Source organism: Ochlerotatus camptorhynchus, unplaced genomic scaffold, assembly GCF_037179485.1.
Source record: "Ochlerotatus camptorhynchus isolate MF236.1 unplaced genomic scaffold, CSIRO-AGI_Acam_v1.1 ptg000143l, whole genome shotgun sequence".
NCBI lineage: Eukaryota > Metazoa > Arthropoda > Insecta > Diptera > Culicidae > Ochlerotatus > Ochlerotatus camptorhynchus.
Window position 1 is genome coordinate 890,746 of NW_027040633.1, and position 25,979 is coordinate 916,724.

A 25,979-nucleotide genomic window follows, 5' to 3' on the forward strand; every position below is an offset into this window, starting at 1 on the left:
TTTGCTGGTGTCTGATGACACCTCAGACCATGGTTGGTCCATCTTGCCAAGTATTCTTGATTTGATTCAGATGTCTGTTTTTGTCTGGGGGGGGGACGTGCTGTCAAATCAGCCTACTGATCATCTTGTATGTTCCAAACGTAAACAAACGCTGTAGGTTTCTTATGGCTTGTTTACGTTTGGAACCAGTTATCCGAGGTAGGCGACGATTGTTCGTATTTGACAGCCACCTCTCCCCTTGGTTTTTGTTTCCTGAATGAAGCAGGTGATCTGCTTCATTGTTGCCTCACATTCCTCTTTCAGTATTCCGACGAGCGGCATACAGTATTCCAGTGCTAGGAATTTACTTCTGATATTGTTGAATTTTGGGCAAACATGCTCTAGATTTTCGGTTTCGTTACATTCAGTGCATCGGTCATTTGGTTCCATTTTAAACTTCGCTTTCCTTTCTTTTGTTAGTGTGTGACCTGCTCTTATCCTGCTCATGATTCTTTTTTCTTCTGATGATAGGATCAGATTTTTTACCCAAATATTCCTCCGTGGTTGTGTTTGTACTGATCTATACCATTGACCTTTGTCTTGGCTCGTAGTTTCAAACGTTCTTCTCCATTCATCCCACGTCTCTTTTTTCGCTAGGACAATTGCGTCACCGAAGGTGATTGAGTTGTGGATACTTTGGGTCCCTTCTGTTCTCCTAACTGCTTTTCCATCCACAATTTCGTTGCGTTTGTCGGGATGCCTCAGAAACCCCTACAAAATGGGTATTAGGGTGGGTTAAGTGGTAACGGTGGTAACGTTGTATGGTGGTTCACAATCTTCATGTCCCACTGCTTTCGATGTGTATTGAGGTCCCCAACAACTGTACCAAATTTGATCGAATTTGGTAACGTTCTGGATTTACGGGATAAGTAAAAGTTAATGTTGGAAAATTATTGAGAAATGGAACGAAACTATTCATTTGCATGTCAAAAATTTAAAAGTTGATCCATCTTTTACCTAGCTTGAGGTGGGTTGTAGTTTTTTCGAGGATTGCAAATTGATTCGACATCTTTACTAAAAGTTCGGACCTCAATACAGATCGAAAGATCAGTGGGGAGCGGGTCCATCCTAATGGATATTAATTAAATCAGAAGAATCATATGCCTGCTTTAGAATCTTCAATCTTTGAAGCAGTACTACTTCCGATGAAGAGGATTTTCATGGATTTTAGCTGAAAAGCGGCACAAGAGAAAAACGGCGATTCTCGTAAGCAAATATGCCGACTGATATCAAACTAAAGTACCGTACGACGGTATGTAGAGAAGGGGCATTTCCAAGTTTTCGACTTTTTACCCTCCTCCACGCTTTTTCTCATACCTGTTACACGTACTATCAAAAATTTTAAAAAATCCACCCCCAATGCCCCACACTTAAGAGTGGACGTCATATTTAAATCGCCCGGAAATAGAAATAGCAAATCGGTACTTACCAATACAACTCGTCATTTTGAGTGCACTTCAAAATCAAACGCATGAACCGGAACGTCTCGATTTGCGTCTGAATCAAGCTGACCTGAGGAGCAGTAAAGCGAATGTTATTTTCAAACCGTCCGAAATTCTAGCAAAATTCAAATATTCTCTTACGTTGACATCTCTCCGGGAGAAAACGTATCGCTTCAGCAGACTTGTCACGTGATACCTCGCCAAGTAACGATCGTAGAAATCGTTCCCGTAGGAACACAACACCCGCAGCAACTTGATCACCAAATGCTGTGGCTCAAATTTACCGGCCCCCTCAATCGAAACCAAATAGTTGTTCACCAGCCCGCCGATCAGCTGCTCGTTGGAGACAATTTTTACAGCCATCGATTCGTTGGTTCGCGCTAGCCGTATCAACAGTTTCGTACAACTAATAGCCGTGGTTCCTTCCGGCCGCATCGAAAACAGAATGTACCGAATTCGTTCCAGGATGTTTGATCGCAGAAGACACTCGAGCAGATCGGTTTCTGCCAGATGGAAATCATTCATCGTTTCCCGATTATTGATGTCATCTGGGTCGTCATCGATTTGCGTAGAAAATTGCACTTTGCGACTGCTTTTCTGTGATTTCTTCTGCTCGTGCAGTTTCATGGTATCGAAACCCTTTTCCAGTTCTTTCTGACGCAGTTCCTCTTGCTCTGCTCGACTATGCGTTATGTTGAGACCAAGCTCAGGCTGATAGATTCCACGTTCCGTGTCGTAGATTGCGTCCAGCAGCGTTTCATCCGTATCATTGTAGAAAAAGTAAGCCAACGCTCGAGAGGCAGCCTCAACAACCGACGGAGTGTTTTCATCCAAAGCGAACCGCAGAAAGAAGAATGTTTTGGATATTGGAAGCTCCAACACTCCGTCGTAGAAACCCTGATTCAGAATGTTCAGTATCCCTCCAATGGCATTCAAAGAGGAAATTCGTTGCTGCAGCACATTGGCCCGTGCCAAGCGGAAAAGTTCCTGCAAAGTGTAACCTGGACGCTCTACTTCATCTCCGTGCAAGTACAATTCACGATCGTCTTTCTTCGGGTCCTCGCCTTTGACTGCATACGGCTGGAGTACGCCCTTCCAGTCAAAACGAGCCTCAAACGTTTCCCCCGGTTTGAGATCCTTTAAACTCCGCTGAATGTTCTTGGTCCACTCTAGCTTTTCCGGTTCCAGAATATCGAAATTGATCCACTGATCGGATCCATCCTGCTGCAGCACATCCAAATCCGGAATTTCAGGTTTTACCTCTTCTATTTCGTGAATTGGTTCCTGAGCCGGCTTTAGACTTGTAGTTGCACCCTTCCTTCTAGATTTCAAAAACTCCACCAACTTTGGGTCCATGGTGCTCACCAGATGATCTTTTTCCTTGATAATTTCCTGTTCGTCCATTTGTTGCATTTTTTGAACATTTTCCTCGTGAATTTCCAGCGCATCTTTACCTTCCAAAATTATACTTTCAACCGGGAGATTAAACTTCTTAATTTTACATCCTTGACCACTTGGTTCACCACCCCCGTCTCTAATGAACATTTGAGCGAACAAACTCTTCTTCTTCCCACCGGCAATCGGAAGCACTTTCAAGTGAACCGGTTTCGGAAATGCTCCCTCAACTTCCTCACCACTCTCTTCAACATCCATCGGAACCGATCGATGCTCATAGCGCTTTTCTACTATTTCACCAATAATCGTATTTTCCGGCACCGACGCTCTCTGATCTTCCTGCCTATTTTTCTCAGTTTTTTGCAACTGCCGACGACGAGCGAACTCCGACTGACGGGAGGCTGTAAAATTAAAAGACCATTTTTTTTTAAATATTGAACCACACAGTATCAATTATTGTGAAAACGAACCTTTCCCAGTCGGGGGTGGTGCAGAAGCAGGTCCATCATCGCCATCCGAACGAACGCGAACGACTTTGGCAGCGGGTTGAAACTTTGCATCCCGATTTGTTTCGGCGTAAAAGTCCTGCTGCATTCGCAGGATATCGTTTTCGCTATCCTTATTCGACGGTCTTTTGATCATTTTGAGATTTCGATACAAAATTTCTAAACTAAAAAATCGGAACACGCACGACGTAAATCCACGATGAACACTCACTACTTTTTGGATTTGTTTTTGTTTATCTCTCCCATCGCATCACGCCGGCTCGCAAGAAAGTTACCCACCAACGAAGTCTCCACATCGGGATCATCTGATGTTTGTGGAGAAATCTGCTCGAGAAAGCAAAGACATAAAGAGGAAAGAAGGTGCCCTGATTCTGTTCCAGGAATCAGAGAAATCTCGCGTAACATTTGAATAGGGCCTATGATCAAAATGTAAACAAACCGATTTTTGATACCATTCTGTAGCACTGGTAATTAGCTACCAGTCGTATAGGAATGTTCCGCATTATCGATAAAAATCATTAAAAATAACTTGATTTTAAAAACGGCCGATCCACGAAATTTTTCCAATCATTCATGCTAAAACCACAAACGAAGTGACAGACGGAGCGGCTCGAAAACTTTGGTGACTAACCTTCTATTGCAATTTTTCAGTGTACCACATGGCAACACCACTACCACTGGATTGTACCACATGGCAACACTTCTATTGGATTGAACTAGCATTTTCACCAAATGTACTAGAATATTTTGGTTCTATCTCTTTCACTCTACTCAAAACTGAAATGCATAAAAAAATGACAAAATAATACGCACTCTTTGCACACTGTCAAAGAATCATTGTACACAAAATCAACTTTGATCAAATCAAAACAAAAAAACTAACCCATCTGGTGGATGATGGCACAAGCTTCCAAGAAAATTCTATTATACAGTGAACCACATTATTTAAATGGATTTCTTCGCCAGTTAGTCGTCTGTCACTTCGTTTGTGCTAAAACCGAGGGGGGCGACACATCTAAATCACAAGATTAGATGCTTAACAAATCTCCAACTAGCGAATCAATCTTCGAAAAATCTTCTTTCATTTCTCGCATCTACTTGCATCGCGCATCATCTTTTTGCAGGAAATCTTCAGAATCATCGTCAATCTTCTTTCTATCTACTCAGCGTGCACGCAGCTAGTCACAACAAAACACAATTTTTCCTGCATCGTAGATAGAGTCGTCCCCCTCGGCTAAAACGGCCTAACATATATTTTTTTTCGTTCGATGAGGTTCCATTCATAAGCCTACCCGCATAAACGCGAACCATAAATTGACCTTACCGAAAATGGTTAAAAATTGTTTATAATCCCTGCTAAACTTCAACTGAAATGGTTATGGAACTTTACAAGAACGTTTAATGATAAAGTTTTAACCTTATGTACTATGGTTTTTTGGAAGCGGACCTTACAAATAATAAGTTGTTAAGAACCATTACCATTCAAAATTCTTGTTTTCTCCATATATTTTCGGGAGGAGGACTATATTAGAACCTTTTAACTTATGGTTTGAGAACATTAATGGTTATGGTTATGGTAGTCAGTAAGGTCCATGAATAGTTTTGTAACATCGATCAACTTTATGTGGAATATATCGCGAATTGGTTGCCTGTAAATTACTGATTACCAATTCACGATATATTCCACGTAAAGTTGAGCGATAATACAAAACCATTAATGGACCTTACTGACTATCATAACCATAACCATTAATGTTCTCAAACCATAAGTAAAAACGTTCAAATATAGTTCTCTTTTCGAAAATGTATGGAGAAAACAAGAATTTTGAATGGTAATGGTTCTTAACAACCCATTATTTGTGAGGTCCGCTTTCAAAAAACAATAATACATAAGGTTAAAACTTTATCACACAAACGTTCATGTAAAGTTCCATAACCATTTCAGTTAAAGTTTAGGAGTGATTATAAACAATTTATAATTATTATCGGTAAGGTCAAGTTATGGTTCGCGTTTATGCGGGTAGCGACGTAGAAGGGCCGATGATTGAAAAATTTCAAATCAAAGCTAGGCCCTACTGCTTGAGGCAGGGCCGATTATTTATTTGACGTTAAGAAAAGGCTTAGCAAAGGGCCTACAATTTATGATGACAAGCACAACGGCTTAACAAAAAGGGCCTAACCATTTAAAGATTCACAAAAAGGCTTATTACTGTGATATTAAATTTTTATCGATTTTCATGTATTTTTGAAAACGTTTCGCATGTTTTGGATGTTGTGCACTGAGATATAGTTACTATTGTTATTGTGAACTATATAAATGCCTAAAATACTTCAATTTATTTATATAGGAATTAAATACTGGCGGAAAAATTTACAATTCATTTTCTGGATTGTTTACATTTTGGATATAGGCCCTTTTCAAATGTTACGCGAGAAGTCAACAATTTATGTTCTCATAATCACCAAAAGTCCTGTGGAAAACCTCAAAAATCTGCCGGAAAATGAGAAAAATTGACGAAAATTTTACTCAGTCTAAGAGTAGTACCAATATACATTCATGTAAATTTAGGTGCTCTGAGACTGACATATACGAGCGTCAAATTTGACAAAAATTGTGTCATAATAGACGCGAAATTCAGCTCAATCAAACGTACTTTTCGTCGAGTAACGAACTTTTGAGTCTCGGAGCACTTAATTTTACATGACATGTTTGTTTACGTCTCTTCCTTTATGTCAAAGATGGATTCCGTCACGTGTAGAATTAGGGATTTCTAAGTGTGCTGATTGAATCCAATCTTTACTTTTCTCATATTCGGGATTTTTTTACTGGACAAACCAGGAAAAACATGAAGCAAATTTACACATCACTGAGTTCCTGCACTTTCCAATTTGGGTCGATATCATTCGCCGTTTATGAATATTCAGACTTTCTCGACGAAATGTGGAAGCTGCCAAAATCTTCTGAGGGTTTTGAAACTTTTTCAGCGTTTCCTTGTCGTTCTCGCGAGCAAACTGGTTCACCAGCTGGATTTGTTTTGTAAATATGACCAGCTGTAAGCTCGAGAACAAAGGGGTCAAAAGTAAACATATGGAAGGGGATTAACTAGAAATACTCAGAGGGAGAGATAGGCGAAGAAAACAAAATACAATTCGGTAGCAGGGATTTGTACCTGACTTATCTTGCAACCCTTGCTAGCAGCTGAGTCAAAATTCCTGAAGTGGACCACTGATTTTTCACAAATCATTGGATTCCATTCAAAATACGTCTATATATTGCTCTTACCACGACAAACAATAACCCAAAATATTTCGGCAAAATTCGCATTTAAACAAAAGTTATAAACAATTAAGTTTTTTGGACCCTTTTTCGAAAAAAAATCTTATCTCTAGATCGGGCCAATGAATTTTTCTCCAGTTTTGATATAATCACAAGAAGACATGTTTCTTCCAAAATCACTAAAATTTATTCATCAAAAATGTAATTTGTTTATAATAATTACAATTTTTTATAAACAAATGCAATTTTTTGGTGTTCCCCGCGCGATACAAGATTGCTTTTTTTTTAGAATTGTTCCCTGACTTTTTTCCCATACAGAACCGTTTCAACATTTTTGTCACCAGTATTGGGAGCCGAGTTATAGCAATTTTTGTAACGCGCCGCACCAAGCGCATTTTGCCGAAATATTTTGGGTTATTGTTTGTCGTGGTAAGAGCAATATATAGACGTATTTTGAACGGAATCCAATGATTTGTGAAAAATCAGTGGTCCACTTCAGGAATTTTGACTCAGCTAGCATTTCACATGACTTTTACTTTTGATTCGATTTACTTGCAAAATAATAATTGAGTGCATCGCAATATTTTGCACATTTCTTGGTGCAGTTAAAACCGAAAAACCAATTGTATGGGGGCTTCCATAAAGAATTCTCTCAATAAAAATGATTTGCTATCAAGTTTATGGAAATGATGAGTTGTACAATCTTGTAGAATATTTCAAGCTAGCCAACTAAGATCAATTAATCAATAGAATTAGAATATTATTATTATTATTATTATTTAGCTTTATTAAGGAGGCTTTCAGCCTTGGGCTGAATTAGAATATTGTTTTTGATTTAAAACATAAAGGTGATTGAATTTCTGTTCGATTGCAATACTCTCAAATTTAATCTAGTAAGAAAAAGAAACCCTCGGAAAAATTCTAATGGGAATGTTCGATTGGCTCAGATTTAGACAGTTCATTTGGCTCAAAACATTCTCTCCGCCTCCAAGCGTTTTATACCCCGTTCACATTACAGCGTATATCACGTGATATACGCTGTCTTGCAATGAGCACTCATACCTCTAGTTTTCACTGGAAATCCTATGTATGAGTGCTCATTCCAAGACAGACTATATTACGATACATAGGCTGTAATGTGAACGGGGTAGTTACAACAATCAATACGAAACTAACGATTTTAAATTGGCTCACCACTTTAGTAGCCTATTGGTCCCAAGCAAACGATTAACGTACCCTATGCTAGTTGAAATTCTATTACTACACTATGTTTGTTTTGATTCGCTATGAAAGTTTGACAGATAACATCAGGGGTGTGTGGATTCATGCAGAACATGCAGGGGTGAGTGAAATAGCTTGGGACTGCTTGGGACCGTTGTTCTGGTACTGAGTGAGCCAAAAATAATAATGATTTTCTTCGGGACCCAGTGGTCTTAGAGTTACCTCTATCCCCGTTCACATTACAGCCTATACAGATACACCTCGTCGTCAGTCGGGTAGATGAATCGAAAATACTCAAGTTGACAGCCCCTCGTTACTGAACAGGGAAACCGTGATTAAGTGTGTAATATTCAACAACTTTTTATGCTCTGCAGCATAAGCACAAATTCATCGGATGAATAGAAAGATTTTTCTTCCAAATGTTTCATCGCAGAAAATTCAGAAACGTCAAAACTCTATTTTTCACAGATTAAACCTTGCCTTCGTCGTCCTTGCTTAAGCATTATTTATCATCGTCCATTCGCAATTGTTCCACTCCACTGGGCATCGTTGCCGGTGGGTGCAACTGCTAGAAATGTCAAATCTGATAAACAAGCTGCCAGAAAAAAAAGCAAAAAAAACCAGCCAAAGCGGTGTCCAGTTGTCATTCCGTTTTTTCCTCTCTAGTGAAAATCCACGACAGACGAACGAGAAAAATCCATCACGCAGGAGAAAAATGGCAGATGCTGAGGTAAATGTGATTGATATTAGTACAAAAAAGTGTCATTGATACTCGAAGTGCAATTTGGCAGTGGTTTACGGTGAATAATAATGGAATGTTTCTATCCGCAGCTCGGGAAAGCATTGAAGGACCTGCCGAATCGGGTGCTGAACGTGAGCGTTGAGGAACGCCCGGAATTGTTCCGTAATGTGATCGACGTGCTGCCGAATGTGGGTAAGTATCTATAATGCGGTGGATTTCAGTGGTTAAAGTTCTAAGGCGGTGAATTTGTGAATGTTTTGTGTGAAAATTAAGCGCAGACAAATTGTAACCTCAATTTGTTTTGCTCTAGGCATATCCCCACCCCAAAACAGTGCAATTCGACAGGTTGTGAAATAATAGGGGATGAAGGGCGACCGGCGGATGGTTGTCCTGTTTTTCACACGATTTTTTCTTTCTTCCAGGCATTAACGCGACTATTGTTCGTGGAATTTGCAAGGTGATTGGAACAACTCTGACCAAATATAAAGATCCGGCATCGCAGGCACTGGTTCGGGAGCTGCTGGTAGCCCTGCTCAAGGAGCATCCAGATTTGGCTTACGAGCACTTCAATAATGTTTTGAAATCGTTGGCCACGAAGGACCTGGCGGCTGCCCCTCCTCTCAAGGGAGCTCAGGTAGCGGTCCTTGCTTTGGAATGGGCGAATCTGGTGGCACTGAATGGAAACCATGAATCTGACGTGGGTAAAAAGGAATTCCCAAAGTTGATTGAGAACCAGGCCGGATTGTATCAGCTGTCGCTGACTTCGGGAATTCAGAAGGTTTCCGATAAAGCGTACAGTTCTTTGAAGGAATTCTTTGCCAAGAAGGAAGATCTCGAGAAGGTGTACTTCAGTAAGTTAATCACAATGGAACCTTCAAGTTCGGTGGTTCTATTTCTGTCAGCGATTTTGGCGTACATCAAAGAAGAATTTGATGATCTTTCGTTGTTGGAACAGAACAAAGCAAAAATGCTGGATCACGTAGTGAAAGGATTGATAACCGTAAAGACAAAGCCCCATGCAAGCGATATTATCGGTTGTTCGATCGTGTTAAGTGCCATCACGAAAGAGGAATTCAAAGCTACCATCCTGCCGGCCCTACAGAGGTCTATGCTACGATCCCCGGAAGTGATCCTACGGGCCGTCGGGGCAATGGTCAGTAAAATACAGGTAGATGTTAGCGACTTTGCAATGGACCTGGGCAAGGCACTGGTACAAAATTTGGCCTCGAAGGATGAAACCGTCCGGCTGGAAGCGGTTGAATCCCTCAAACAGGTGGTTATGAAGTGTAGTGCTCCCAAGGCGGTTGAAGCACTACTCAAGGAGGTGTTTGCCGTGTTCAACGGGTCCGGAGGAAAGATAACCGTTGTAGAACTGAGAATCAATCTACTACAGGTGAGTGGGTTGTCTCTTGCGAGAAATTGGATTAAAAGATATTCACTGTCTGCCTTTGTTACAGGGGGCGGGCAATCTGAGCTACAACCATATCAAGCCAGATGATGCCCAGACGCTGATGCCAACGGTGACTGAGCTTTTCATCAAAGCTTTGGAAACGGAAACTCAGGAAAAGGTTCTGTGCCACGCGTTGGAAATGTTCGGGCTATGGTCGATCAATTTCCGTGGTGAAATCCCCACGAAAATCGTTCAAACATTCAAAAAGGGATTAGAGGCCAAGGCGCAAGTCTTGAGAACTAGCTATCTACAGTGGTTCCTGGCTTGTTTGGCGAACGGAAAGCTTCCAGCTGGAAGCGATTTCACCGGTCCATTGTCGAAGATTGTCGAAAAGGCAGCGCAAAATCCGACACAAACGCCAGCCGTTTCCGAAGCTGTCGGGGCGGCCTGCGTTATCCTTTTGACTAACCCCAAGGTCACCGATCAGCTCAAAGACTTTTGGAATGTCGTACTGGACATGAACAAGAAGCTATTCCTAGGGGAAAAATTCCTCTCGGGAACTGCACCGGAAACCCTCTGCTACGTGATGTTAATTTGCGAACGGATACTGCTAAACAACCTTGACGATTTGAAAGGACCTTCGGACCCACTGTTCAAAACTGTCATCCACTGTGTCAATTTCCATCACAAGAAGGTCCGCAAGTACTGCTTGCCGCTTTTAAAGAGAATCGTCAACAGTCCGAACGGCATCAATTTGGCAAAAAGCCTCCTGCAAGAGCAGACCAATTTTGTGGAGTCGACAAAAATTCTCAACGAAGGCGAACAGGAAGAGGGAGTGGTTCCGGCGCAGGCCATTGTCGACAGCATCATGTCGGTGACCGATATTGAATCCATTCAGATGACCGACGCTCAAACGATTGCACTGAGTGTGCTGCTGTGTGCCCACCATCCATCGGCCGTTTCGGTACAATCGGATCTTTGGGAATCGATTTTGAAGCGATTCGAATTGGACGGAAAGTACTTCATCTCGATGAATACTGGTCACATCAAGGAGGTCTTCTTCAACAGCTACAAGGCCACGGCGATGTATGAGAACACGTTGGCCACCCTGTCGCACATTAGCCCGGAAGTGATCCTACCGGTGCTGGTCAAGAACGTGACGGACCATTTGAACAACTCGAAAATGTCCAACGTTACCGACGAGGAGTACTTTACCTATTTGACTCCGGACGGGGAGCTGTACGACAAGAGTGTCATTCCGAACTCGGACGAACAGACGAATACGGCGCATCTGAAGCGGGAAAACAAGGCCTACAGGTGAGTGTGTTGGCAAAGCGATTCCGATGAAAATTTTACTTAATCCTATCATTTTCAATGGCAGCAGTACTGTAAAATTTCAAAAGTTCACTGAATTGCAGTCGACGTATTTCCTTCGGAAGACTGACCGAAAATAGGTTCTATTCGCCCTAATCTTTTCGGAATAAAAAGTTTTGCTTATTCTACCGGTGATTTGCTTTCGAGAAGTCTTGCTATCGGTCGTTAGTGATCTAAAAAATACTCAAAAAAGTGAAACAAAAAAAAACATTTCAAGTCGGATTTTCTTCAAACTTGCTGGGAATAAACTACAACAATGGTTTATTGGATCTCCGTTCACACCATTCGTAAGGTTTCGTTTCGGGCAATGGTGGGGCCGACTTCTTTTGATACTTTTACCCACTGTTTCTTCAAAGCCAGCACGATCTCCAACACCTTAGGTGTTTTACGAAGTCTGGCCTTCATCATGGCCCATAACTCGCAATCGGGCGAAGTTCCTGTGAGTTCGGTGGGTTGACGTCTTTTGGTACAAAAACAACATTGTAGTCTCTGTACCAGTCTTACCCTCGCCTCCGTAAGACCGTAGGAAAGGTAGGAGGCGCTTCTGGAGGCACTTATCCTGGTAGATTTGCCCGTTGATGGTACCCGTCGTGATGTACAACTGGTTCATCTTGCCGCACCCCCAGATGGCCTGCCAAACCAAGAACTTTTTGGTGAATTTGTCCACCTTCTTTCTTACCTTCTCAGGAACGGCTAACCGTGATGTGGCACCGTAAAATTCCTGCCCCGGCAACTGCTTTGTATCCACCTTTATGCAAGTCTCGTCGTCCATCAGGACGCAGCTCGGTTTCGTCAGCCATTTCTGGTTCAGCTTCCTGAAGCGGGTTTAGGCCACCGCGTTAAGTTTGTCGTTTCGGTTCGGTGCCTTCCAGACCTTGTAGATGTGGATGCCGGACAAACCAGATGGAAACATCCGCCTTCTTCGCCGGATCACGGATTGAAAAATTCGACCGACGCTTGAACAGACTCAACACCTTCCTGGCCTTCACCGAGTCAGCTGTCTTCAGTTTTCTGCCGCAGCTTGCTCGCCACTGAGTCGTCTGGGTCTCCATGAATGACTTCACCACCCGGAAAATCGTCGAATGATGGATTCCCAGTTATTTCCCGATCTTTCTGTGGGACGCAATAAGATTTTCCTCGATGGCGCACAGGATTTTTTGGCGGATCTACTCTTGCTGCATGCCATCTCGATAACCACTTGACGGATTGTGATGAAATTCTGCCAGCGTATACATTACACTCTTAGCTAGTTTCAGTCAAAATTCTATAAATTTTTACCCACGCACTAAAAGAGGTACAAACTAATCAATGTGCCTTATTTTTTTCGATTGCAGTTTTCATGAAGACTTAGTACCCTCCCGTTTTTACCAACATGACCTCATCAGCTAATTCTATCCTCGAATTTGAGATAGTGCTTTCTGGATACTTTTTCATGAAATACCATGTTGTGGATCCTCTAGTCTAGTGATATCAGAAATGGAATTGAGGATGAACTTTCTAGCAAGCAAAGAAGACAAAAATCATGTGTTGCCAAAAACGGGAAGGCACTGTATTCCACTGGTTTCTGTTTCGTCAATGTGTTCCCTGAAAATCAGCTGGCACTTAGCCGCTTAAACTGATTTTGTTATTCTCAGACGGGGCAAGTCTGGGTGATTGTGAACGTGGAAAAATTATGACCTAGGTGTTATGGATTTTCCAGGTCTTGACATACTCAGACAGGACATTCAAGCCTCTCTGAAGTTTGGCAATCAGAGCCCCGATGATCCTTCGCTTGTAGACGATGGATGCAGAGACACCATCTGGAAGAGCCAGATTGAATAGAATGGGCACAAGAGAGCCTTTCTTGAGGTACACCTGCCCTGATATTGAAGGTGTCTGATGTGATTCCATTCAGAGAGATCTTTTTATCCATATGGCTAGTTCATAGCTTAAATCAGAGAGATCTGGAATGTCCTGTCCGAGAAATAATTTTTGATGAAGTCAGATAACCGAATTGTCATCATGCCAAACATTGTCATATCCCTTGTCAAAAATAGCGTCATCTGCCGCTCAAAGGTAAATGCTTCGAACAAATTTGATAGCAAAGATTACATCCTCAGAAGAATGGTTTGTGTATTTGCTCATTTTTCTATGCGTTGCTTCCACCTTGGCTCAAGTGCAGCGCTACTGTATCTGTCTCTTGGATCCTGGCAAAGTTGACAGTCTTCTGGATATGATGTCTTTGGTATAAGGCAATACGTGGATGTTCAGGAAATACTGGAGAAGTCCAAGAAAGACTCATCTTCCAAATTTACAGTGTGAATTAGATATCAAACCAAACAATGGATTAGGTCCTAAGTAGCATACAAATTGATGCGAAGGTTAGGCTTATAAAAACGAAACACCAGGGACTCTAAAATGTCTCGTATCAACCCTGAAACTTGCTATATGATAGGTAAATAAACGGGTCAGAGTCGTTATACGAATTACTGCCCCATGTTCTATAAGTAAAATAGTCGTATTATACCTCCCAAGGAACATTGCACGTTTTATCGAAATTAAAAAGCATTCTACAAGTCTAATGGTCTACAGAACCCTCATAAAACCAAATTTGTTACTTGGGCTATTAGTATCGGAATTCTTGTTTTCAGTTTTACACAACCTATCTTATTCTCTTTCTCTTCCCATTCCAGCTACAAGGAGCAACTGGAGGAACTGACGCTCCGACGGGAGATCGAGGAAAAACGCCGCAAGGAGGGCAAATCCAAACCACCACAACTAACCCCGAAGCAGAAGGAAGCCATCGAGAAGCAAATGGAAAAGGAGAAGGCCATCATTAGCCGACTGCGGGAGCTGAGCAACATTATAACCACTCTGATCTCCCAGATCGAAGGTGCCGCAAAAGGAACTCCCCGTGAATTGTCGCTATTTTTCCCCACACTGCTCCCAGCCATTCTGAGGGTGTTTTCTTCGCCTCTCGCGGCACCGTCGATGGTTAAGCTGTATCAGCGGTTGAGGGAAACCTGCTTCAACGATGAACTGGCCGAGACGGGCCGGGATGTGGCGATTGCAACGATTAGACTGAGCAAACCTCACTGTGATCTGGAGGAGAGCTGGTGTGCCTCCAATCTGCTGGAGCTGGTCAGTGATATTCTGGTGTCGGTCTACGATGAAACGATCGATAAGTACAATGTACACATCGAGGAAGATGGGGCGAAGAACTATCTGCTGAATGCTCCATCTTTCAGCTATACGTTTGAGTTTTTGAAACGAGCCATGATCATGCCGGATGCGGACAACGACGAGAGTTTGTTGATCAACGGTATCCAGATTATTGCCTATCATGCTCAGATCAAGGGAGACACGGTCGATGGGCAGGACTTTGACGATTTGTACCATCCAAAGTACATGCCAAGATTGGAGATGATCAAACTGTTGTTGAAGTTGATTCAGAGGCATCGGGGTAGGGTTCAAACGCAGGCGGTGGCTGCACTGTTGGATGTTGCTGAAAGCAGTTCCGGAAAGGAGTATACGGCAAATGGGGATTCTCGAGAAGTGGAATGTTTGTTGGTGGCATTGCAGGACGGGTCGGATGCCGTGAGGGATGTGGCGTTGAGAGCGTTGGCTATTATGTTGAACGTGCTGCCCTCGATAACCGATGATTACGAACTTGGGCTGAGGTTGACCAGAAGACTTTGGGTGGCGAAACATGATGTATGCGAAGATACCAAGCAGTTGGCGGAGAATATTTGGGTTCAGGGTAACTACGAGGTTCCTATCGTAATGGCAGATGAACTGCTAAAGGACATCATCCATCCGGAACCTTGCATTCAGAAGGCAGCTTCATTTGCGCTGGTTTCGATTCTGGCTGAAGATTCTTCGATCATTGAAGGCATTGTGGAGCAGTTGTTGGAGATTTACCAGGACAAGGTTATCATGATTCCAGCTAAGCTGGATCAGTTTGATCGCGAAGTGGAACCGGCAATCGATTCCTGGGGACCGCGCCGTGGAGTGGCTATTGCTTTCAGCCATGTTGCTCCCTTCCTCACGGAGGAACTGGTAAACAGTTTAACCCAGTTTATGGTTTCTACTGGTTTGCGCGATCGCGAAGAAATCGTCCATAAGGAGATGTTAGCTGCTTCGCTTGCCATAGTGGAGCACCATGGTAAGGAGACTGTTTCCCATTTGCTTCCAACGTTTGAAAAGTTCCTGGACGAGGCTCCCAACCATAGCGACTACGATAACATCCGTCAGGCTGTGGTAATTTTGATGGGTTCGTTGGCACGGCATTTGGACCGAGACGACGCTCGAATCCAGCCAATTGTGAATCGACTTTTGACAGCATTGTCCACTCCTTCGCAGCAAGTTCAGGAGTCTGTGGCCAACTGTATCCCGCATTTGATTCCATCGGTCAAGGACCAGGCGCCACAGATGGTGAACAAAATGATGCAACAGTTGGTCAAGTCGGAGAAGTATGGAGTGCGACGTGGAGCAGCTTACGGTATTGCTGGAATCGTCAAGGGATTGGGAATTTTGTCGCTTAAACAGCTGGATATCATGACCAAGTTGACCAAACATATCCAAGACAAGAAAAATTTCAAATCTCGCGAGGGAGCCTTGTTTGCATTCGAGATGTTGTGCTCAACGTTGGGTCGTCTATTCGAACCCTACATCGTACACGTTCTACCGCACCTTCTGCAGTGTTTCGGAGATTCTTCTTGTTACGTTCGTGAGGCCGCCGACGAATGTGCCAAAACTGTGATGGCCAAGCTGTCCGCTCACGGTGTCAAGTTGATCCTACCTTCGTTGCTACATGCCTTGGATGAGGATTCCTGGAGAACGAAGACCGCTTCGGTAGAACTTCTCGGTGCAATGGCTTTCTGTGCTCCCAAGCAGCTGTCGTCTTGTCTACCGAGCATAGTTCCCAAGTTGATGGAAGTTCTAGGCGATTCACACATTAAAGTACAGGAAGCTGGCGCTACTGCTCTGAAAATGATCGGAAGTGTCATCAAGAACCCCGAAATTCAAGCCATTGTTCCAATCTTGCTCAAAGCTTTAGAGAATCCATCATCGAAAACTTCCCACTGTCTGCAGAGTCTGCTGGAGACCAAATTCGTCCACTTCATCGATGCTCCTTCGCTGGCTCTGATCATGCCTGTGGTGCAGCGTGCTTTCATGGATCGTTCAACCGAAACTAGGAAGATGGCTGCTCAGATTATCGGTAACATGTACTCTCTGACCGACCAGAAGGATTTGACCCCGTATCTGCCGAACATTATCCCAGGTCTGAAAACCTCTCTGCTGGATCCGGTACCGGAAGTCCGTGCCGTGTCTGCTCGTGCCCTGGGCGCTATGGTTAGGGGAATGGGTGAATCGTCTTTCGAAGATCTCCTCCCGTGGTTGATGCAAACTCTAACGTCGGAAAGCAGCAGCGTGGATCGTTCTGGAGCTGCTCAAGGTCTGTCCGAGGTCGTTGGAGGTTTGGGCGTAGAAAAACTGCACAAACTTATGCCGGAAATTATTGCCACGGCCGAGAGAACCGACATCGCACCGCACGTCAAGGATGGATACATCATGATGTTTATCTACATGCCGAGTGCATTCCCTAATGACTTTACTCCATATATTGGACTGATTATCAATCCTATCTTGAAGGCACTGGCCGATGAAAATGAATACGTGAGAGACACTGCGTTGAAGGCCGGCCAGAGAATTGTCAATCTGTATGCCGAGTCCGCAATTGCACTGCTGTTGCCAGAGCTGGAGAAGGGACTGTTTGATGATAACTGGCGTATCCGGTATAGCTCGGTTCAGCTCTTGGGAGATTTGCTGTACAAAATTTCGGGTGTTTCGGGTAAGATGACAACGCAAACAGCTTCCGAGGATGACAACTTTGGAACGGAGCAGAGTCACAAGGCAATCATCAGCAGTTTGGGAGGAGAAAGGAGAAACCGAGTGCTGGCTGGGCTCTACATGGGTCGTAGCGATGTTTCGCTCATGGTTCGTCAGGCGGCACTGCACGTGTGGAAGGTTGTCGTCACCAATACTCCGCGTACTCTTCGGGAAATTTTGCCAACATTGTTCAGTCTACTGTTGGGATGTTTGGCCAGTACTAGCTACGACAAGCGGCAGGTTGCTGCGAGAACATTGGGAGATCTCGTCCGAAAACTTGGAGAACGTGTTCTTCCGGAGATCATTCCGATTCTGGAGAGTGGGTTAAGCTCCGATCAAGCTGACCAGCGACAGGGTGTCTGTATTGGTCTTTCAGAAATCATGGCCTCCACCTCCAGGGATATGGTGCTGACCTTCGTAAATAGTCTGGTACCTACAGTCCGCAAGGCTTTGGCTGATCCTCTACCGGAAGTTCGTCAAGCCGCCGCTAAAACATTCGATTCACTTCACACCACAGTCGGAACGCGTGCCCTGGACGACATCTTGCCATCCATGTTGGAAAGCCTGTCTGATCCGGATCCGGATGTTGCCGAATGGACTTTGGATGGTCTCCGTCAAGTTATGGCCATCAAATCTCGCGTGGTCCTACCATACCTTATACCACAACTGACGGCCAATCCCGTCAATACCAAGGCGTTGTCCATCTTAGCATCCGTCGCTGGAGAAGCACTCACAAAATATCTTCCCAAGATCTTACCTGCCCTCCTTTCGGCACTTGCCGCTGCTCAAGGTACACCGGAGGAAGCTCAGGAGCTGGAATACTGCCAGGCTGTCATTCTGTCCGTCAGCGATGAAGTCGGAATTCGTACCATCATGGACACTGTCATGGAGTCAACCAAGTCTAATATTCCTGAAACACGTAAAGCTGCTGCAACTCTTCTGTGCGCCTTCTGCACTCACTCGCCTGGAGATTATTCTCAATACGTACCCCAGCTGTTGCGCGGACTCCTGCGACTACTCGCCGATGCAGATCGGGACGTACTGCAACGTTCCTGGGATGCGCTCAACGCGGTCACCAAGACACTAGACTCAGCTCAACAGATTGCTCATGTAACGGACGTTCGCCAGGCGGTCAAATTTGCTAGCAGTGATCTCAAAGGTGCCGAACTTCCAGGCTTCTGCTTACCCAAAGGTATCACCCCACTGCTTCCGGTATTCCGTGAAGCTATTCTGAATGGTCTACCGGAGGAGAAGGAAAACGCTGCCCAAGGCTTGGGAGAGGTTATCCAGTTGACTTCAGCAACTTCGCTGCAGCCATCCGTGGTGCACATTACCGGTCCACTGATCCGTATTCTTGGTGATCGATTCAACGCCGGTGTCAAGGCTGCAGTTCTTGAAACCTTGGCAATCCTCCTGCATAAGGTCGGAATAATGTTGAAACAATTCTTACCACAGTTACAAACTACATTCCTCAAGGCGCTGCACGATCCAAGCAGGATTGTACGTATCAAAGCTGGACACGCCCTGGCTGAACTGATCGTTATCCATACTCGCCCTGATCCGTTGTTCGTGGAGATGCAAAATGGCATCAAAAACACAGACGATTCGACAGTTCGGGAGACTATGCTGCAGGCGTTGAGAGGAATTATGATCCCAGCCGGAGATAAGATGACCGAACCATTGAAGAAGCAGATCTACGCTACCCTGGCTGGAATGTTGGGTCACTCGGAGGACATCACCCGTGCCGCTGCTGCTGGCTGCTTCGGTGCTCTCTGCCGTTGGTTGAGCCCCGATCAGTTGGATGACGCCCTCGTTTCCCATTTACTAAACGAAGACTACGGTGATGATGCCGCTTTGAGGCATGGCCGAACTGCAGCTCTCTTCGTAGCTCTCAAAGAGTACCCATCCGCCGTCTATATCGAAAAGTACGAAGCTAAGATTTGCAAGACAATCGCATCATCGCTAACATCTGACAAAATTCCGGTGGCGTTGAACGGAGTCCGTGCAGCAGGCTACCTGCTACAATACGGAATGTGCTCCGAAGGAGTCAAACTCCCGCAACAGATAATCGGTCCGTTCGTAAAGTCCATGAACCACATGAGTAACGAAGTTAAGCAACTGCTCGCCAAAACCTGCATCTATCTAGCCAAAACCGTTCCCGTGGAAAAGACAGCCCCAGAGTACCTCCGATTGGTGATCCCAATGCTTGTCAACGGAACCAAGGAAAAGAATGGCTACGTTAAGTCCAACTCGGAAATAGCTCTAGTCTACGTCTTGCGGTTACGAGAGGGTGACGACGTGCATCAAAAGTGCATTGCTCTGCTGGAACCGGGTGCGCGCGATTCGCTGAGTGAAGTCGTCAGCAAGGTCCTCCGCAAGGTCGCTCTGCAGCCCGTGGGCAAAGAAGAGGAGTTGGACGATACGATTCTTACGTGATTACTGCGGCCACCACCACCGATATCGAAGAGAAGGAAACGAACACAGTATCAATTGGATGATCCATCTACTTTCGTTTTAAGACTTGTTGCTGCAATTGGCGATAGAACGTCGATTATGATTACTACCAAGCTGTTAGGAAACTACAACAATTGGCACTCATGGATCGAAAATAAATTAGAATTTAGCTGTGGAAACGCTCGACGTTGTGACGGATGGCTAAGCCATTCGATAATTACAGTGGACAGTAAAAGAAAGTCCTGATTAGTCTTGAACAGGTGTTGTAGGTTGGCATCAGCAAGTCTCCGCCATTACATTTGTAACAACCATAATCGTTGTCGTGATTGTCATTATCCAGATAGATCTTGCTACCATCAATTATTATTACCCGTATCACTATCATCATTACACTACATTCGGTGTAAGACTAAAATTTTTACAGGTCGTACAATTTTCAATAATAATAATCAATACTTGATAGTCTGTGTAGTTGCTATAAATCTAGATAAATCCAGTGCAATCCGTGTTGTCATTTGCTTTCTGTTGGTTTGCTACTTTAGTTCGGTTGTTTTTGGCGTGGTCCGCAATCTGCGGGCCTGGATGGGTCAATTTTGTTTCATTAAATAACAGAATTGGGGTTTTAACCGGTCTATGGGTACGACTCAAATTTGGGGCCTTATTACGGGTGTCACTACACGGTGATAAGCAAGTGATACTCAGAATAAGAGCCGTGATTACCGTACAAATCAAATGGGAATCACTTCACCGTGACGACAAGTGACAACTTTTCACCGTGATGTGACATCCGTAATAAGCCCCTTGAGTTCCGTTTACTCAATTGTAATTGTTTAGTGCATATACCGTGCCTTCCGGTGGCCCCGACTAGGATTAAACCCAGGCCTTTTGAGGTGAGAGGGAATCACGCTTACCACTACCAAACCGGCGTCGCTTGTCAAAGCATGGTTGAAGTACTTAAAATATTTTAAAAATTTGTGCTAAAATCGATTTTGCGTAATCTGTTAAAGATAGTTTTTAGTTTCAGTTCTAATTTGGTCATATTCAATAATATTCATATTCATTCAATAATAATAAACCCGATGGCAAACTGAATTATGTTGCTTTTGCGAACGGGAGAGATAAGCGAGTACCGGGAACTAGAATTCAGGTGATAATATTAAACACAATTATCGATCCTCCGATTATCGAACTCGTTATTTGAAAGTTTTGGGAAAATGGGGCTACCTTCGGAGGTTTATTGTACGTTCAGACTACAGAGTTACAACATATTATAGCGCTATCTTGATGGTGGTTTCTGTGTTGCAATTATTTGACAACATTTAATAACTGCTCAGTCTGGACAGCGCTCTACATTGTTCTAAACATGCTCCAATCGTTTCGTTGAACTTTTTTTTACATAAGAAATTATGTGTTTTATCTGAAATCTAGCGGCAGTTTTCAAAACAGTTATTAATAGCCCTTAAGTAACAAGTTTTGGGGGAAATGGGGCAAAATGAGCTACTTCTCGAGGTCTACACTATCCAATTATTCAATCGATTCATTGTACTTTTTTCATAGGACATTTTTTGTTTTAGAGGAAATGGCTCTAATATTGGCCTATGGTTCTAAAGATTGGACCCATCGATAAAAATCTCATGTTCTTCCATTTGTATTAAATCAATGCGTCAACTGGACAATACTAATGGATATTTTTGGTTGATAGTGAAAAATTATCAAAAAATTCTTTCCTTCGAAATTTATGTATGGGGCAAATATTAAGGACACTCAAGCCAACATTAGGTACATTAACCGTATGTCTGAAATCTAGGGACTGTTTTTAAAACTGTTAACAATTTCCCTTAAATCAGGAATTTTGGGGAAAATGGGGCAATATAGGCTATCTTTTTAGTCCGCACCAAATATGTGCGACTCTGGGTCTATTTTTGCCCACCGTGCATGGGTTGCGAAAATGGGTATTAAACCTTGTTTAGCGCCTCGCGGTGGATATGGTCTCATTCGTAGAATATAACCAACTGCGCTTGGAACTAGGCTTGGAATATATAATATCAAGTCGTTACTATTTGCTTGGTCAGGCATTTTGAGGTTTTTGATAGTTTATGATGACAGAACTGATTTTAACGGATTATCAAGAATTACTACAGAACAATGTTCCGTATAATAATGATGGTGTTCGAACCTGACGTTTGTTTTTTCCGTTGAGTTTTTTTTTATATCTATAATCGGTTGCTGATCTGGCCATAACCAGGCCCAGGAGACAATTTCTAATTCTCTAGCACCCCATTCTAGTCAAAATTCTAGTACTACACAATGTTTGTTTTGATTCGCTATGAAAGTTTGACAGATAAAATGAGGGGTTATTTGATTTTCCTATGTTTCGAGGGGTGAATCGATTAGCTTGGGACCGAAGATAGTACCAGAGCTGAGCCAAAAAGTTGAGCACGTTTCTTCGGGACCTACTAGTCTTAGAGTTACCTCTATGGAAATACTCAGAGGGAGAGATAGACGGAGAAAACAAAATACAATTCGGCAGCAGGGATTTGTTCCTAAATTATCTTACAACCCTAATAAAAATTGTATGGTTAATTTGCTTAACGACGTGTTCTGGGTATCATCCAAACCATTTGTGGAATAGTTCAATGATTTGGGTTATCGTTCGTTTATGGTTATTTTTTATTAGGGAACCCTTGCTAGAAGCTAGCATTTCAAATGACCTTTATTTTTGATTCGATTTACGTGCAAAATAATAATTGATTGCATTGCAATATTTTGCACATTTCTTGGTGCCATTTATTAACCAACGAAGATCAATTCAAGCATAACTTTTCAAAAAGACGTATGTAACATTGGATAGGAAATTAGAAACATTGGATAGCAATGTCTATATGAGATTATTAAATGCTATTTAAAAGTTAATGCTATTTTTTTAAATCTGTTTGTGCTATTAGTTGGATAAAGGGATAGCGTTTAAGCACAGACAACAGACGTAACTCTTCATTGTGTATCTTCGTTCATGCATTTAACGGTTGATTTGAATATTATCAGTTCCGCGAACTACTCGCCGCAGCGCTGGCATCGGATCACTTTGACGTTTCTATACATTCTATAGAACTTTTATACAATATTGTTTGCGAGTTAGCGAGCAATCTTGTTTTCCGCGAGAAGCCAGAGAGATGTCGCTACTGAGGTCTTATGTTTTGAGAGGCTATGTTTTCAAGAAAAACTTGTTCAAAGTGTTACGTGTTTAAGAGAATTGTGAAAAATGTCGAGTTTTGCAAACACGGACAAGACTTTTGATAAAACAAAATCATACACCTTTTACTTGTGTACTACCTACATACACCTTGATTGATTCGTCGGTATCACAACTTGATTGTTACATACACCCTGCATGATTCGTCTATTTGACAGAAGGGTTTTCAATACGTCAAATCAGATACATCGGTTTTTGTTTTGCAGTGAAGATACGTCGGCAGCTCGAAAAGCATTGAGGAATTGTCGGTTGGTTGGTTTATTAACATGATTACCCAGAGTTGTTAAATAATCGATGTTAAAAGCGGAGAGATTAAATAACAATTTTATTAGAATACTTTTGAAATAATAAACATGTTGCTCCCGGAAATACAAAAACAAACATACAAACTTGACGCATTTGCTGATTGATAGTAATTGCTTTGTTGTTTCACATACGACGCTTCACTGTGAGCGTATCTGCAGTTTTTGTGTTATCATCAAATTTTTACAGTTAAGTCATGTTGACAATAAAAAGGTGTATCAACACAATTTTAAAAACAATGAAAGAAGGTCACATAGGGCGTTCATTAAATATATTTTCCATAATGCATTACAATTTCAAACCTTGTTTTTCATTAACTCGTTGGAAAAGCATGTATTTTATATTCGGTTAGATGCAAAATATCGATTTGTTTATTTTTGCGACTTACGTCCTTTTGAAAAGTTATGCTTGAATTAATCAATAGAGTTAGAATATTGTTTTTGGTTTCAAAAACTAGTTGAATTTGAGAAGCACACAAAACATAAAGGTGACTGAAATTCTGTTCGTTTGCAATACTCTCAAATTTATTCTAGTAAGAATAAGAAATCATCGGAAAAATTCTAATTGACAGTTCATTTCGCTCAAAACTTTCTCTCCGCCTATCTCTCTCTCTGAGTATTTCTAGTTGGTACAGGTCGGACTCGATTATCCAGAGTATCGATTTTTTTTTCACTCCGGATAATCAAATCCTCCGGATAATCGAATCACAAGAAAAAAAAATTAAAAATCTGCCCCTCCTCCTAACGATTGTTAAAATAATCATATTGCATATTATAATACAAAATTATTTCAAATGTCTGCATTTTATTATATTATTATTATTATTTTATTAGTTTTTAACTAAAAAAAAATGCTCCGGATAATCGAGTCTAAAATTCCGGATAATCAAGTCTCCGCATAATCGAGTCTCCAGATAATCGAGTTCGACCTGTTATCATATTGTCACCCCTATTCTGTATTTCGTTTCGAACGAAATTCTCATACAAAAAAATATTTTTTTTTGTATGAGAATTTCGTTCGAAACGAAATACAGAATAGGGCTTTGTATATTATGATACTAAATTATTTCAAATGTCTGATAAAAACTAAAAAAAAAAACGCAAAAAAAAATACTCCGGATAATCGAGTCTAAAATTCCGGATAATCGAACCCCGGATAATCGAGTCCGACCTGTATATAATTTTTGATTATGCGTGTTGACCATGAAAATCGTAAAAAATATGCTTGATTCGATGAGAATCTGCAGTTTATGCATTAGAATGAATGAATCTAGGCAAACCGATATTTTGCATAGAATTATGTCTATTAAATAGACATAATTATATGCAATATCCAGGTTCGACAACAGAACCTTTTCAAAATAAGCCGTCAATTAAATAGACCCTTTTGAGAAAAAAAAAATCCGCAAGCTCAGCCACAGGGGCGAACGCCACACGGTTTGACGTTTCCTTCGCGGTGTTGTCAAAATCGGCAAAAACTGACTGTCATTCTCTCGCATCATCGGCATCACTCGTTTTCGCTTTACAAGCAAAAGTTGCAAGTAGTAAACAGTTAACCTCACACAAAATTGTTAGTTTTTGTTAAAACATTTGTGATAAAACCTGCGCTATTTATCTAATACTCTCCATCCATTGCAGCAGAACCACAACAGATCAGAACAATCATGTCAATCCTTGCGTACAACGGTGGTTGCGTGGTGGCAATGAAGGGCAAGAACTGTGTCGCCATCGCCACCGATCATCGTTTTGGTGTCCAGGCCCAGACGATTGCGACCGATTTTGAGAAGGTCTTCGAAATCAATCCACACATGTATCTGGGTCTGGTTGGCCTACAAACAGACATCCTCACGGTGCATCAACGGTTACTGTTCCGCAAGAATCTGTACGAGGTTCGAGAAAATCGGGAGATGACACCGGAACGGTTCGCTGCGATGCTGTCCAACTTTTTGTACGAAAAGCGCTTTGGACCGTACTTTATCGAACCGGTCATTGCCGGATTGGATCCGAAAACGTTTGAACCATTCATCTGCAATATGGATTTGATTGGTTGTCCTAATCAGCCGAATGATTTCGTGGTAGCTGGAACTTGTGCCGAGCAATTGTATGGTATGTGCGAAACCCTTTGGAAGCCGGATCTGGAACCAGAGATGCTGTTCGAAGTAATCTCGCAGGCCTTGGTGAATGCTTTCGATCGAGACGCCATTACCGGTTGGGGTGCGACGGTTTACATCGTCGAGAAGGAGAAGCTGACAGTGAAGAAACTGAAGACTAGAATGGATTAATGGGAACGAAGGAAGGGGATCTCTTTCCCGTGGCGATGGAAAGATATATACAATCTGATGAATATGAATGTTCTTTTTTTGTATGGTCGGAATTATCAAATTCAATAAATTTACTTTAAAATAAAGCACGCTTTTCATTCTGCTAAATGAAGAAAAATAAACATACTTTATTTGTGACCCTCCAGAAAGTCTTCAACAAAAGGTTCAAACCAAATATTGAAATCGTCAATCACCGGGAACTCCATGTCTGAATAATTGGAAAACATCTCATCAGGAGGCAGTTCAACTGAAACGTTATCGAACCCGACAACTTCCATGGCATCTGCACTTCCTTCGATCGCTGCTTCAATATTTTCAGACGCTGTGCCTGTGTGACCTTCTGAAAGTAAAATTGACAAATTTGATATGTCATATACAATCTTTACCACCTCTAG

At 42.5% G+C, this 25,979-nt stretch overlaps 3 protein-coding genes across 4 annotated transcripts in view; 2 read left to right on the top strand and 1 right to left on the bottom strand.

Annotated features, from left to right (window-relative positions):
* The window catches only part of LOC135700848 (RNA polymerase II-associated protein 1), a 68,019-nt gene extending 64,423 nt beyond the window's left edge, over positions 1 to 3,596 (bottom strand). Inside the window, exons 1-3 of the mRNA XM_065221504.1 lie at positions 3,347 to 3,596; positions 1,623 to 3,277; positions 1,469 to 1,551 (exon numbers count right to left, since the gene is read on the bottom strand). Of these exons, the coding sequence (XP_065077576.1) occupies positions 1,469 to 1,551; positions 1,623 to 3,277; positions 3,347 to 3,518 (1,910 nt within the window). The 5' untranslated portion in view covers positions 3,519 to 3,596. The remainder of the gene's footprint in view (positions 1 to 1,468; positions 1,552 to 1,622; positions 3,278 to 3,346) is intronic.
* A 4,904-nt stretch (positions 3,597 to 8,500) lies between these two features.
* Positions 8,501 to 19,890, top strand: LOC135700846 (stalled ribosome sensor GCN1). Its single transcript, XM_065221499.1, has 5 exons — positions 8,501 to 8,610; positions 8,712 to 8,814; positions 9,045 to 10,015; positions 10,080 to 11,329; positions 14,059 to 19,890. The coding sequence occupies exons 1-5, from the start codon at positions 8,596 to 8,598 to the stop codon at positions 19,691 to 19,693; spliced, it is 7,974 nt and encodes a 2,657-aa protein (XP_065077571.1). The 5' UTR covers positions 8,501 to 8,595; the 3' UTR covers positions 19,694 to 19,890.
* Positions 19,891 to 24,728: 4,838 nt separating this feature from the next.
* On the top strand, positions 24,729 to 25,670 carry Prosbeta3 (proteasome subunit beta type-3). Of its 2 annotated transcripts, none has more exons than XM_065221494.1 (2): positions 24,729 to 24,833; positions 24,902 to 25,670. In XM_065221494.1, exon 2 carries the CDS (start codon positions 24,928 to 24,930, stop codon positions 25,543 to 25,545), a length of 618 nt encoding a protein of 205 aa, XP_065077566.1. In that variant the 5' UTR covers positions 24,729 to 24,833; positions 24,902 to 24,927; the 3' UTR covers positions 25,546 to 25,670. The 2 variants fall into 2 exon arrangements, with proteins under 2 accessions (XP_065077566.1, XP_065077567.1); XM_065221495.1 differs by having other exon boundaries at positions 24,748 to 24,833; positions 24,905 to 25,670.
* Positions 25,671 to 25,979: the final 309 nt, after the last annotated feature.

What these genes read in the sequence shown, in the direction of transcription:
- LOC135700846 (XM_065221499.1), top strand. An exon ending in CGACGTGCTGCCGAATGTGG is followed by an intron (nt 8,815 to 9,044) that starts GTAAGTATCTAT and finishes TCTTTCTTCCAG; the next exon opens with GCATTAACGCGACTATTGTT. An exon ending in TGAGAATCAATCTACTACAG is followed by an intron (nt 10,016 to 10,079) that starts GTGAGTGGGTTG and finishes CCTTTGTTACAG; the next exon opens with GGGGCGGGCAATCTGAGCTA.
- Prosbeta3 (XM_065221494.1), top strand. Translation starts at nt 24,928, where the DNA reads ATGTCAATCCTTGCGTACAACGGTGGTTGCGTGGTGGCAATGAAGGGC.